The following is a 14,286-nucleotide window of genomic DNA, read 5'->3' on the forward strand; positions in this document are numbered from 1 at the left end:
AGATACCCTGACGACCCCAAAATACAGTTACAGTAACATTAAAACGCTGGAGAACGCAATAAATATGATTTTTACAGAGTATCGCACTCTCTTGTTTAACACAGCGGTGCAGTGGTCAGCACTGTCTCCTCACAGCAAGCAGGTTCTGGGTATGAATGTCCTGGTCAGCCGGGATGTTTCTCCCATATTCCAAAGACAAGAATCTTAGGTTAACTGGCAATGTGAGGGTGCCAAAGGGCTTAAAGTGAATGAAATAACACGCTGTATGAGTGCAGTTAATCTGTGTAAGTGTTTATTGAGTCTACTCTATCTGAAGGTCTGGTGAGATGGAACTGAAATAGAGTGAGGGAACACTGGAGACAGATCGGTTGCCTGATCACATGGTGCACCTGCCAGATTTGTAAAAACATGAGCAAACTGTGTGGGACAAGCAGTCAGACTGCAGTTTAGATCCCGAAAATGAGAAATGCTCATCATCTCAGTTGAGGGTGTAAGGACGGTGGATGATGTTTGCGCTTCAGACCTTTGATGTCTATGTTGTTGATGTTTTGTTTTTTTAATTTATGACTTATTTTGTTGAACTTCTATTTCATTAGTGCGTAGGTTCACTGACAGTGATTAGAAGCAGTCACTTTTCTTGTATGTATACACATGCTGTGGCCAGGAAAGCTGATTCTGATTAAACCCACAGAGAAGTTCAACACACATCTTAAATGTGGCAACACAAAAAAGCAATATATAATATCACTGCAACTACAGAGTTACCAGAAGTTAATTCATGGTCACACTCTCCCCTTCTGTTCCTGATCATGGCCTTTAATAGTGGCCAGAAAAAAAAAGGTTTCTGCAGAAAACTGATTTCACGGTGAAGCTGACCTTTGACCTTTGGGATATGAAACGTCATCACTCGTCCAAGGTGTTCCTGAGATAGCATGTTTACAAGAATGGCACAGACAGACAGATATATAATAGCAGAGTGTTCTTTTGCTGGCAGTGCTACGTTATCTTTTATTCATATCTTTATTTCTGCAGGTGTAGCAGAGCGATCTTTTTATCTTTATCTTGAACATAAACCAGTGCGATCAATGTAGAGGCCCAGGTTATGAGCATTTACCTGACAGCTTTGATGTGCATGGGTTGAGAGTGTCTCAGCCTTTCTCTGGAGGGGGAAGAAGAGGGCAGGGCTGGGGTGTGGCGACGGCTGTGTCCCAGGTAGGAAGAGTGCACCTGATGGTGGTGGTGAGGGGCGTGGCCGTTGTTTAGAAGAACCGCCGTGTCTGTCTGTGTGGAGTACACACTCTCCATAGAGGAGTTCATGTCATTCACCAGCTGCTCCAGATCCACGTCATCATCTGCGGATGCAGGTGGACAGCGGGATGAGCAAAGGGAGAATGAAATGAGTGACAGTGATGCATTGCATCTACAAGCAGCTGACAGTCATCAAAATCATCCCAGTGTAGTTTAACACTACAGCAACCAAAGTTAGTGATGAAGAAAACACAGCTGTGGAATCACAAGCAGGACAGTAAAGAAAAGAAAGGGTGACAATGCTGCAGCGCCCCCTGCTGGGTGGCAGGACTACAACCTAAAATAGAAATTTAAAAAAGTTATTTTTCACATTCTATTACAAACATTTTTATTTTATTTTATTTTTTTTGCCATATTTCTTTTATTTTTAACCTATATTTGACAACAGCATAATAAAACTGGAAATTCTGCCATCCTAATATTTTTAGTGGCCCTCATATGGTCACCACCAGTGTTGGTCAAGTTACTTGAAAAAGTAATCAGTAACTAATTACTGATTACTTCCCCAAAAAAGTAATCCCGTTACTTTACTGATTACTTATTTTCAAAAGTAATTAATTACTTAGTTACTTAGTTACTTTTTTAAAACACGATTTACAACCTGAAGAGGTGATAAAGCGATAGATCTTTCAGCCCAATTCTACTTTTTCTGCATAATCCATCATACAAAATGTAATCAAATGGAAAAGTCTCTTTTTTTTAACTTGTTTTATCAGTTTTAATCTTTTAACTTTATGCATCAAGCAAAAATTTAATTATATGCAACATTCTCTGACTGGAAGAAATTAGTTTAACATTTAAACCTATTTTCTGCACATTCCAGCTCATAAAATAAAATATTTTGTGTGTTTACACTCAGTCTTTCAAATAGATGCAAGTAAAACACAGCAGAAAATAAATAAAGTCACAGACTCAGCGGTCCTGTTGCTCTATTTTCACCTGTAAAGCAGGAGCAGGGTAGGCGGAGGTTTACCCTGGTGCAGGTGTGCCGCGGTCAGTTGAAGAATCCGCGAGTTTCTCTGTGAGTTTCCCATTACGTCGTAGCTACTCGGAAGTTTGTTTGGAAGTTTAGGGGTTTTTTCGCTGTAAAAAGAAGTTTTCTTCCCACGCACAGCGGACACTAATGTTTTTGTCACTTTTTATGGAGTCAAACTCAAAGTAAGGTCAGTACTTCCACGCTTTAAACGCTGCACGCTCATACTCTCTCCCACAATCGATATGTGGATTGTTGATCTGCACACAGCTGTTGTCACCAACGGCGCACTCGCTTACGTCACTGTCGTGAGACATTCTCGCAAAAAAATCACGGTTTTAGTAACGCAGTAACGCAGCGTTCCTACGGGAAAGTAACGGTAATCTAATTAGCGTTTTTGCAATAGTAATCCCTTACTTTACTCGTTACTTGAAAAAAGTAATCGGATTACAGTAACGCGGAACGCGTTACTGCCCATCTCTGGCCACCACTATGAAAAAATTCTGGAGGCATCCCTGCCGAGTATCTCAGGTAAACTTTTACCAGCAAGAGGAAAGGTAGCCAAGGAGTTAGAAGTTTCATCAAACAGAATCCCGATGCAAGAACGCTTCCGGAGGACGAGAATTGCCAACTTATACTTTCAACTCACATGCCCAACTAACCCTATTAAAACATGTTCCCACACCTATCTACACAGTTTTCCCGCCTCGGCAGGCTCAGCAGTTGAAATAAAAGACTCATTATAAGATGTAAAAAAAAGAAAGAAAAAAAAGAGGAACCAATAAAGCCTGATTAGAGAGACAATTGTGTCAGTGAACCTTTTCTTTATCTATGTCTGCAATTAAACACAGACTGGGCACTAGTTTTACTTTGAGCAAACAGCTCATAACCTTTGTATCATGTCTACAGTACATACTGAGACAATGACACTGAAACCTCAATGGCACTTTGATAGAGCAGCAATTTAAGCAATAAAAATATTGCCAGAAAAACATCACGGCCCTGAATTATCAAGCATGGCAGCAGACAGAGAGAGTGAGAGAAAGCACAGCCCTGATGTGAAGTATCATTCTTCCTTGTGTTGGATTCCTCTTTGGCTTGGATTTCATTCAATTCCTGTGTAGTACACCACCTCCCTGGCTTGCCTTTGGCCTAACTGTGTGTAAACTGTCATTCAAGGGGCTGACAAGCCTTCCTGGCAGCCAGCAGCAGTTTCGAACCAGCACTCGCCCACAGACCAAACGACTAACCAAAGCAAACCAGAGTGAATGGGCCCCTGGTCGTGCAGGTCAGATGTCGATGCCGATCTTTTACCGTAAACTGTTATTAATTAGCTAAAGCCAGGCCCGGATTTGCAAGCCCCACTTTGGGCTTCCCTCAAGGCTTTGATGCTGTTCATGTGGTGCTATCTGATGATGAATTGGTTCACTTCTTGCAGCACTCTATAATGCAAAATGAAATGCCCTCTGGGGACAGATGGAGATAATCCTGTGTATGGCAGTCATTACTAACAGTTTTCCAACCTCGCAGTAATAGATTTTTCTACTCTTAACTTTCTAAAAAGTAAATGTGCACTGTCAGCTTGTGGGGGGAAAGCCTGCTAGCGGGAGAGAAATCTCTCTAGTGAATCAACTTTTACATAAGCTCTGTTAAACGTCCTCACAACTGTGGTCTCAATGTGTTTCGCTATGTGTGTGTATGTGTGTCTAAAGGCCTTTGGTCCTCCGTGAGTCCCACCCCAACACCACACACAGAATTCTTGACATTCCTCTCAGACGAAATTACAGCACTCTGGGAACGTTAACCAGGCCTTTTCATGACACATGGTGGCCAAATGACTGGGACAAAGTAGGACATCAAAACAGACACACAGGAATGAGGACAGGACACTATGTGCACTCTGCAGTGCTGATGTACATGTGCATCTAATTAAAGAGGAGAAATTTAAAAGGAAACGCAGCAGTGCACCGAATGTACACAAACACTGTGAACATCCACAGTGAGAGCAGGGGGGAAAAGCTGCTGCACCAAAAACAACAGGAGTCGCTCATCTTAGGTTATAAGGAGTTATGCATGTCACGCGCACACACAAACACAGAGCACAGTCTGGGACATTGGGTCATGTGATGCTGGGGTTCATGAGTGGGACATGGTTGCTTGGGTGGGGTGGGGGCTGTGTGTGCAAAAGATGTTCTAGGAAAAGAACAAGACCACGCAGGAGGAGAGACAGTCATGGCTGTTATATAAAGATGTAACATAATGTGGACTCATGATCTGTAAAAGCGAGAGGTGTTGTCATTCGTCTCATTACTAATGCCTGTGTTTTTCCTTCCATAGCATAATAAAAGTTATGCTACTTTGTGATTTTTAGTAAAAGTTGCGTCCTTAAGAAGCAGGACAAGTCCAGCCAAGACCTGACAGATACATCTGGCCCTTCAGTTAATTCATTTATTATTCCCTGGAGCCTCATCAGAAATGGTCTCAGTGGACGGATGGCTTTAAAGAAACCATTGCTTGGGAAGCAAAATGGGGAGAAAAGTCTGAGGTATAACAAACGGTGAGTGTTCATATCCATCTATGAAACATAGTGGAGGCTCTGTCATGGTTTGGGGCGACATTTTATATTGAATGCAACACGATGATGAAACGATGAACACAGAAAAGTACCATCAGATCTCGACACAGATTTTTTTGTCTGATTAGCAAAGCCTTCACTGCCAGTGCAGTAAATGCACACTTGGATAGAAAAACACACAATACCAATGTATCAACCCATAGGTTGGTCTCACAAGCCTAAACCACAACATTACTGAAGCAGTGTGGGTTCATCTAGACAGAAAACAGAACAAAAGGCAGCCATCATCCAAAAAAGAGCTTTGGAAGTCCTTCAAGAAGTCTGAAGAACTATTCCAGAAGACTACTTAAAGAAATTACAAGAGAGTTCAGCCTTTGTTGAAGAATAAACGTAGTAATAACAAATATTGACTTTAAAGCTAAGAAATGTACAAACTCTGTTTTCATCTTATATGCTGTATTTCCATCTGTTTACATGCGTTTCTCTAAATGGCTGCAGCTACTTCCCATTTTACTAGCAAAATACAAAGAAATGAGGGTGGCTCAAGACTTTTGCACAGTGTTGTACGTTTGGTAGGATGCTAAAACTTAACATTTAGTCTATTTTTCTCTCAACTGCTAATGTGCATCAATGCAATGGCAAACAACACTTGCAATAATATTTAAAGTTGCTCACAGGAAGATTCTTCATCATCCTAATTATTGTGAGTTTGAAAGGTTTTGTTCTTGCTGCTAAAAGAGAACTTTTACAAAAAAAAAAGTATCCCAGTGCCACTTTAAGAGGATAATGATGGTATCATTGGCATTCCTCCCCCTCCCCCTGTGGCTTGGCCCACACGGCGCTGCTGGCTATGGACAGGGAACCCAGAGGACATATAGAATGAAAATGTCTTCTCCGTCTCCTCCGCTAACTATAACTTGGAATGTAGATGACTCGCTCCAGCCGTCTGGCTAGCATCTGATGACAAAACCTACCATACAAACGTGGCCAGTTCAGTCCTGTAAGATCCCAAAATATACTGAATGAGTGCTCTCTGTCCCTGGCCACGACAACCTGCAATCATCGATCTCTGACAGCAGTCTAGAGGTCAGCGAAGAGAGCTGAATGTTCAGATTTTCAAGGGCAAAGCGCAACGGAGTTCTTTTTATGCAACAAAAACACAGGGGTTATATTTAGCATCCTTTTTGCGTTGGTACTTTCTCAGTAGGTTTTTCTTGCTGCTGCTGTTTTTTATTTGAAAAGGATTTATGTTGTCAGTGCATTTACATTTTGCATTGTTGGAGGCACAAACACTCTCAAAGTTACTTTAGTGTGTAACTACAGGTGCATAAAATGAATGATTTTCTATCATGACAATGAGTGTTACTGCTGTGAAAGCCTCAAGCTATCTGCAGAAATCTGCTTATTACTCAGCTGCAGGACCGGAGGACAGCACATAAATCAGATAAAAGAAAATTATGAACAAAATATTAAATCTACTGTTAATTGGTGGGCTTACATGCAGATGACAACATGTCATCAGATTGTAAGAAAAAAACCCCACATCTAGCATAAATGAAGGGCATGTAATCTGAGCCAGTCATGATCTAAAAATACAGCACATCCATCAGTGAGGCTGAGGTAAGGTTCAGCTACCAACCAAAGCCAGAATGAAACTGGAGATGGGTGACTTTGACTCTTGCCTTTTCAGTGAAGTGAAGTGTTGTCCTGCACAACATTTTATCAGATAAGCTATATACAGTCCTTTAATAAACTAAGTACATCCCTACTGCCCCCAAGGAAAAGAGGGGAAGTAGCAGCCAAGTGTTGCTAACCTGATTACTGAACATCATTCCCCTTTAATCACCATCGCTACTTTTAAGATTAGGCTTAAAACTTTCCTTTTTGCTAAAGCATATAGTTAGGGCTGGACCAGGTGACCCTGAATTACCAAACGACTCACGGACCGGTACCGATCCGAGGCCTGGGGGTTGGGGACCGCTGATTAAGAGGACCCGAGGGAAGCTCGGAAAGCTAAGCAGAAGTTATTTGGAGAGGAGAGTGACTGCCGTTGGTTGAAAAGAGAGGTAAAAAAACTTCAGTGGTGTGGAAACATTATGGGTTCGCGGAGTCAGACATGGATCAAATAGACATAGTGTGTAAACTTTGCTACGGTGTCGTAGCTGCACCACAGAGCAACACTGCAAAGTTCACTAAACATAGATGTTTACATTTTTCATTTATTTTTTATATTGCAAACATTTGCACTGTTATCAGTATTTGCACACTATTTTATATTATTTTTTGACAATCTTTAAAGTCATTATTCAATACATTGTTATTGTTAAATAAATATCGTCAAATAATCGAGATCTCAATTTCAGTGAAAATAATCGTGATTATCATTTTTGCCATAATCGAGCAGCCCTACCCTGAATCCTCCCTTAGTTATGCTGCAATAGGCGTAGGCTACTGGGGGACTCCCATGATGCACTGAGTTTTTCCTTTTCAGTTAACAGACCTCTCTGCATTAAATCGTACTTGTTATTAATCTCTGGCTCTCTTCCACAGCATGTCTTTATCCTGTCTTCCTTCTCTCTCCTCAGCTGGTTTACAGAAGATGGCCCCGCCCCTCCCTGAGCCTGGTTTCTTCCTGTTAAAAGGGAGTTTTTCCTTCCCACTGTCGCCAAAGTGCTTGCTCATAGTTGCTCATTGATTGTTGGGTTTTTCTCTGTATGTATTATTGTAGGCTCTACCTTACAATATAAAACGCCTTGAGGCGACTGTTGTTGTGATTTGGTGCTAGATTTCATTTGGCATGTTAAATGTTAAATTTTATGATTAAAGTACAATTAGAGGAAGACTAAACAAGTATAATTTATTTGGAAGGGATTCCAGGAGAAAACCTCTTCTCTCTAAAGAGAACATGGCAGCACAGCTTGCGTTTGCATGCTTTCATCTGAACAAACCACGACTTCTAGAACCATATTTGGAATAACACCGGATAGAGAGCATACAGCACAAATACCTCATACCAAACTGTCAAGCACGGTAGTGGAAGTGTGATGATTTGGGTTTGTTTGGCACCTACAGACCTGGACACATCCTCTTTATACCAAAGTATTCTAGTGACAAATGTGAGGCTATCTGACTGTCAGCTAAAGCTGGCTGGAAACTGGAACCTACAGCAGAATAGTGGTGGGACCTCAAGAGAACTGTGCACAAACGAATGCCTGCAAACCTCAGTGAATTGATGCAAAGTTGGAATGATAATGTAAGAGACTGATAGTCTCTAGCAAGTCTTACGGAAAATGATTATTAAGTTATTACTACTAAAGGTGCTTCTGCAAGCTTCTAAATCATGTACTTAGTTTTTCTAGTACTACATAGAGCCCTGTGAATTATATAGACAGATATCAAGAGAGGTAAGTACACTGCTGAAAATACAAAGAAACATTTTTATATGTATAGCATCAAATTAGTTAAACTTCTGGGACACTGATTCGGTCAGTCAAGTGGCAGAGGGAGTCGTTAATCAGTTTCAGTGGTTTTAAATCAGGAATAGTTTTACAGGTGGAGGCCACTGACATTTTTTCCCTCCACATCTTTTCTGGCTGGTTTTCAGTAGTTTTGTATTTAGCTACGGTCAGCGTCATTACTGGTTGCATGAGGCGATACGTGGAGCGTAGAGAGGATGCACAGGTAGCCCAGCTTGTCCAAAATGGCACATCAACACGTACCATTGCCAGAAGTTTGCTGTATCTCTGAGTACAGTCTCAAGAGCATGGAGGAGATTCCAGGAGACAAGCAGTTACTCTGGGAGAAGTGGACAGGGCCGTCAAAGGCCCTTAAACTATCAGGAGGACTGCTATCTGTTTCTTTTTGGAAGGAGGAACAGGATAAGCACTGCGAGAGCTACAGAATGACCTCCAGCAGGTCACTGGTGTGACTGTCTCTGACCAAACAACCAGAAACTGACTTCATGAGGGTGACCTGAGAATCCTAGTGGACCCTGTGCTCACTGCCCAGCACCGAGGAGCTTGATTGATTTGCCATAGAATACCAGAATAGGCACTGTGTACTTTTCACTGTTTAGAACAGGTTCACCCTGTGTAAACAAACCAATTTGTTTGAACAGTCTATTATTTTGTGTACAAAATATATGATCATATATTACATAACTGAGGGGCTGACTATTTATCTGCATGTTATCAGCTGGGTTTGGGAAATGGATGCATATACTGATTATTGGCCATGTCCATAAATTTTTGCAGGCTAGTTTTGCTTTATTTTTATTGTTGTACTTGAGAATTCAACTTGGTAAATGTTTAACTTAAAAAACAAAACAGAGAAAAGCTCCAGAAACTAGAAGCATCATTTCAATGGTTCCTTGTGGAGACTTGTTCCTTGTTGGTTTGTTGAGTTACTATAAAAAGTTGTGCACAGACTGAGAGATTCTTGCGTCTATTGTGCCAATGCATTTACATTTGCATGATCTTGACCCCATATTTAGTTGTAGCAGTTACACTTTACAAGCTATCACTAACAACAAGAAAAGATTCTGGAAGTGCTGTTTTACTGTCTAGTGTGTGATAGTGGCAAACGGCTGATCACTCCAGTGGCGTCACTGCCTGAATAGAGTATGAACCTGCTGACCTCCTACTATCTACAACCCTGACCCACAGACCTATGGCTTACTTTCTATGAACTCCCTTCTGCCCTGAACTGTTTGACCTATAGACCTATGTAAGCACCCATTCACTTATTGTGAAACCATGTTTACAATACACGAGCATGACCAACAAGCAGCAGAAGTGAAGCCAGTCCAATAAATCACCAAACCAAAAGAAAAAAAAAAGCTAATCCACAGGATAACCACTAGCCAAGAATTCCCAACATTTTCCTGGAAGTGTGAATGAAATTCTGGAAATATAATGGGGGCAGATTTAATACTGAGGCACTGTGGGGAAGGGAAGAGTTCAAAATAGTGCCGAGCAGCGGTAGAGGGAGGGGAGAGTTTAAAATTTGTCAATAATCTCTCCATCTGGAGAGCATAGCATGTAGTGATGGAGGGAGACAGTGTCCTAGATGGAGATGGAGATAGAGCAGGAGGGGGGGATTTCTAGGAAGACAGGAAGAGTGTTAAGAGGCCGATAAATTGGTTTTGATCCCATAAAGAAAGGTATGAAGAAAGGAAATGACAAAAGAAATATAGATGGAAGTAGGGCTGAACGATATATCGCATTTGCGATAATATCGCGACATGATCAAGTGCAATTTTCTAACCGCAAAGGCTGCGATTATACTCTGGACATGTCCAAATTCATGGGCTGCATCCTCCTGAGGCCGCATTTGTAGACCGATTACGTCACAGCGACGCGCCGAAGGCTGTCCAAATTACTACCATATCCCAGAATTCATAGCGCGGCCCAGCCAAACTCCAGTTTCCAGCAATGGCGGCCGCTACTAAGTTTTAAAATTACTCATACTAATCTTTCTGGGTCACAAAATAAACTTTTAACATATTTTCAGGCGAGAAAGTAGTTGTGTAAACATCAAATATCTGCTCGGTTTATCAAGATATCGCATATTTGCAAAAGTGCTTCGACGTTTTCAGAGGCGTCTGCTACCCACCAGCTCGACAGCTAGCCGGGAGCTCGAGGGTTACTGATGCGGCCGAGAACGGCACAACTCCCGGCACATCATTTTCAGATCACCGCGGAGTTTCGCTGCTCGGGTTAAACGTAATATATAAGTCACTTAGACAACCTAAAAATGTTATTGTTGGGCTTTTTTCAGTGTTTTGTTTGTTCGTGAGTAAATCGGTTTGGCTGAGATTAAAGTTATTAGATTAGATAAAATAAAACTTTATTAATCCCCCGGGTGGGTTCCTCCTTGGTTTTCACACAGCTGACTAAACGTCAAACAGAAAACTTATTAAACAGAAGTATGAGACAGTCGAGAATTTACACCAGTGTCTGGTTATATTTTAGATAGCAAGAAGCAGACGGCCGAGTTTATTAAACTCCACCGAGACAGCGGTGACGCTAATCAGAACTAGACCGTCCAATTTCACGCCTTTAAATTTTAAAGGCGTGTTTGTGTGTGTGTGTTTATACAATTGCTATTATGTTTGCACTTTATGTGTAATGTTACTGACTGCAGAGATCAGTAAGATGTGTGTATTTTTTTTTTATTAGTTTTATTTATTTAATATTATTTTTTAATTGAATGACAGTCTAGTAGTTCACAGATGTCGAAAAACTGAGTGTGGTAAAGCCACTGATTTTGTTTATGTATATTTCTGCAATCTGCACATTGTACTGACTTTCATTTTAATGTTTACACCAGGGTTCCTTGTCAGCACTTTATGCTCAGATGTTTGTAAGCTAAAAATAAACTATTGTGTATGTTCAAATATACTGTTGTGATTGAAGAAGTTAAATAAAAATGTCAGTCATCAATTCATGCATCACCTCATGTCATCATAACAGAGGTCTGTCTTCCAGGAAAGAACAGTTTAAAATTAATGTAATATAGTATTGGCCATACTATATGATGTATTGCTTGTCTTTGTTTAATAATACAGAAGACAAAGACCTTAAAAAATAATCGCATATCGCATCGCAATCGCAATATTGGGGCAAAAAATCGCAATTAGATTATTTTCCATAATCGTTCAGCCCTAGATGGAAGGATTTCATTAATCACTCAGGACATACCAGAAAAGACCAATGGTAATAACCAGTTATTATAATCCAACCTAAATGTTCCAATTTTTTTTAATAAATCCAACATAGGTTCAAGAAGGAGAAGAGAGAAGAGTTACCATGGTGATGTGGCAAATTCTGACTGGCTGAGCGCTGAAAGCCAGGAACAATAAGCTCGTCAGGCCTGCGAGTGGAAGTGTGGTCCATCCTTTCCTGTCCCAAAAAAAAAGTAAAGGACATAAAAAAACATTTAAAAAAAGAACAATTTTGAGCACGTGGTTAAAAAAAGCCTCATGCAATGTGTTTAAGATGTCAGATATTTTAGTAAAACGGGAAGACAGCGTGTCATTTTCACAGAGTTCAAATGGTCGGGCAAAGGGTGGGTTCAGGCCTCGGCTGTCGAGGAATGCCAAGTCAGGCATTCAGAGCCCGGTGACACTTTGTCACTTTGGCTTTCTGACCCCTCTGACCTTTCCTTTATGCACACTCTCTCCCTGTATCAGGTATACTGAGCTTTATTTTAAACTTGTGAAACTCACTAATTAACTAAACCTTGATGTATTTCATGAAAAAAAAAGATTATCAATCAATTCAATAATTTTTAGAAAAAAAAAAATCCACCCAAAAAAACCCACCAGTCCCAGCCCACTTATACAATTTCACACGTCTGAAGATACACGCACACATCCTGCCAAGTTCTTCACACATTGTCTAATTTGAAGCAGCCTCAAGGCAAGAAAGCTGCAGAGGAGAAAGAGAGGGAAAAAAGCCAATGAAATTTTCAATCTTCTCTTTTCCAGGAAAAAGAAGAACGCGGAAGCGTTGCTTCCAGGAACTGCTCGTGGCCAGAGGTCTCAGTCCACATGCATGCACATACACACACACTCGCAGCTCCCCTCGGTGCTTCGAAAACATCCATAAATGCCCAGAGTAAGATTTATAGCTCTGAGAAGCAGCATCAGCCAAAAGCTTTCCAAGGAAGGCAACTTGGCTGCAGGGCCTATGGGCTGAAAGAGAAAGTCTGCAGGCCAGGCTATAGCTAAGACTGAGGCACAATAACTTACAAGCTGCTAAACACCCATAAATATATACACACATATATATCAAATACATACATACTGCACAACACCAGGCATTACTCCAAATCTACAGAAAGTGAGACTTTTACCAAATTAACTGAGATTACCTTTTATTTGCATCTTAACTACTAGCAGATCTACTTGTGGCTCTTTAAAACCTTCCAAAACAAATAGTCTAGTGGTAAGCTAGGCTACGTTAGCACAACGAGAGTAAAACCTTCCATGATTATGTGGATATCCACCTCAATTTTTATATATATCTTAAGAAAACATTATGAAAATATTATTTAATATCCTTTAAATACACCGGTAGGTAAGTTTTCAGCCAGACCACCTCTTTAATCCAGTGCTCAGTGTTTGTGCTAAGCTAAGTGCTAGCTGTAACCTTTTTTAATGGACCTAATCTTAATTTTCACACCAAACCCTGAACACAAAAGCAAATCAGGGATGCTACTCCTTTAAGTCAGATGGAAAAACTTTATCACCACACCTATAAAGACAGAATATCTCCATAAACAGCAAAACCTGATACCTAAAGCTAAAATGAAAAGCTGGAAAAAGTACGCAGAGAATTTATAAGTGAATGTTTTTAATCTGATGATATCAAGTGATCAAGTGATTTACTCACTGCAATCATACTAATCAATCTTCTCTCGGCACTGTTCAGAGTCTGGGCTTTCCCAGGCACAAGGGTATACACTGTTTGGAATTGGAGGCAGGACGATGTTCCAGGTCTTTAAAGAGCTATCAGTAGCAGCAGTGTTAACATATAGCTACAAGCAAACGTAGGGAAAATTACCCTTTCCTTTGCAGCGCTCTTGCAGTAAAAGGGTCAGCTTTAATGGCCACATTCCCCATAAAAAACTCACCTGGAACTCTAAATCGAGTAGTGATGCTACATCAGCCGTCACCTGGGTGGTTATATGAGTAGAAAAAGCCAATTTTGAAAGACATGAACCTGTTTCTTAGAAAGAGGCACTGATTTCCCGCTAAAATCATTTACCAGATGTGGACTGTTTTGCACAATAGTTATAGCAAACAAAACAGCATTCTTCATATAACTAGTCTTAAGGGCATACTGAGTGGCACAGTACATGAAGGGAGGCTTTCTTCTTGTAGTTTTACGGCTTGTGAGTCATTCCTGCAGTCGTGTGTTTTCTGTTTCACAACACACAGCATCGTTTAACAAATCTCATTTACACTGAATTACTTTGAATGTTCATCTTAGTATTTTTCCATAGAAGTTTATTACAGTTACAGAGCCTTTTTAGCATTGTGGCTTTGCATTTATGGGCAAGCATAAGTCTGATCAGGGGGCACGGAGGACCAAAGGTTATTAATACAGTACTGTGCAAAAGTCTTGGTGTAACTGCTTTCCTTCTTCAACACAGTCTGAACCCTCTTAGGGAAGCTTTCTTGTCTTCTTTAACTAGTCTTCAGGAATAGTTCTTCATGAAGGACATTTAAATCTTTCCTTTAGATCTTGCCTGCCTTTTGTTCTGTTTTCTGTCCAGATGAGCCGACACTGCTTCAGTAATGTTGAGATTTGGGCTAGTCCATGACTGATACTGGTCCTCTGTGTGTGTGTTTTTCTATCCCGGTATGCTTTTACTACATTAGCAGTGTGTTTGGGATCATTGTCTTTTTGAAAAATAAAGCTGC

At 40.7% G+C, this 14,286-nt stretch overlaps 1 protein-coding gene across 4 annotated transcripts in view; it reads right to left on the reverse strand.

The window, feature by feature from the left end:
• LOC113014910 (growth factor receptor-bound protein 10-like) overlaps window positions 1-14,286 on the reverse strand; it is a 69,654-nt gene that overhangs the window by 31,005 nt on the left and 24,363 nt on the right. For 3 of the 4 annotated variants that reach the window (XM_026156739.2, XM_026156745.2, XM_026156744.2), the window contains exons 3-4: window positions 11,665-11,758; window positions 1,115-1,352 (exon numbers count right to left, since the gene is read on the reverse strand). In XM_026156739.2, the coding sequence (XP_026012524.2) occupies window positions 1,115-1,352; window positions 11,665-11,758 (332 nt within the window). The remainder of the gene's footprint in view (window positions 1-1,114; window positions 1,353-11,664; window positions 11,759-14,286) is intronic. The other variant, XM_026156746.2, reaches the window with a different exon arrangement.

Source organism: Astatotilapia calliptera, chromosome 22, assembly GCF_964374335.1.
Source record: "Astatotilapia calliptera chromosome 22, fAstCal68.1, whole genome shotgun sequence".
Classification (NCBI taxonomy): domain Eukaryota; kingdom Metazoa; phylum Chordata; class Actinopteri; order Cichliformes; family Cichlidae; genus Astatotilapia; species Astatotilapia calliptera.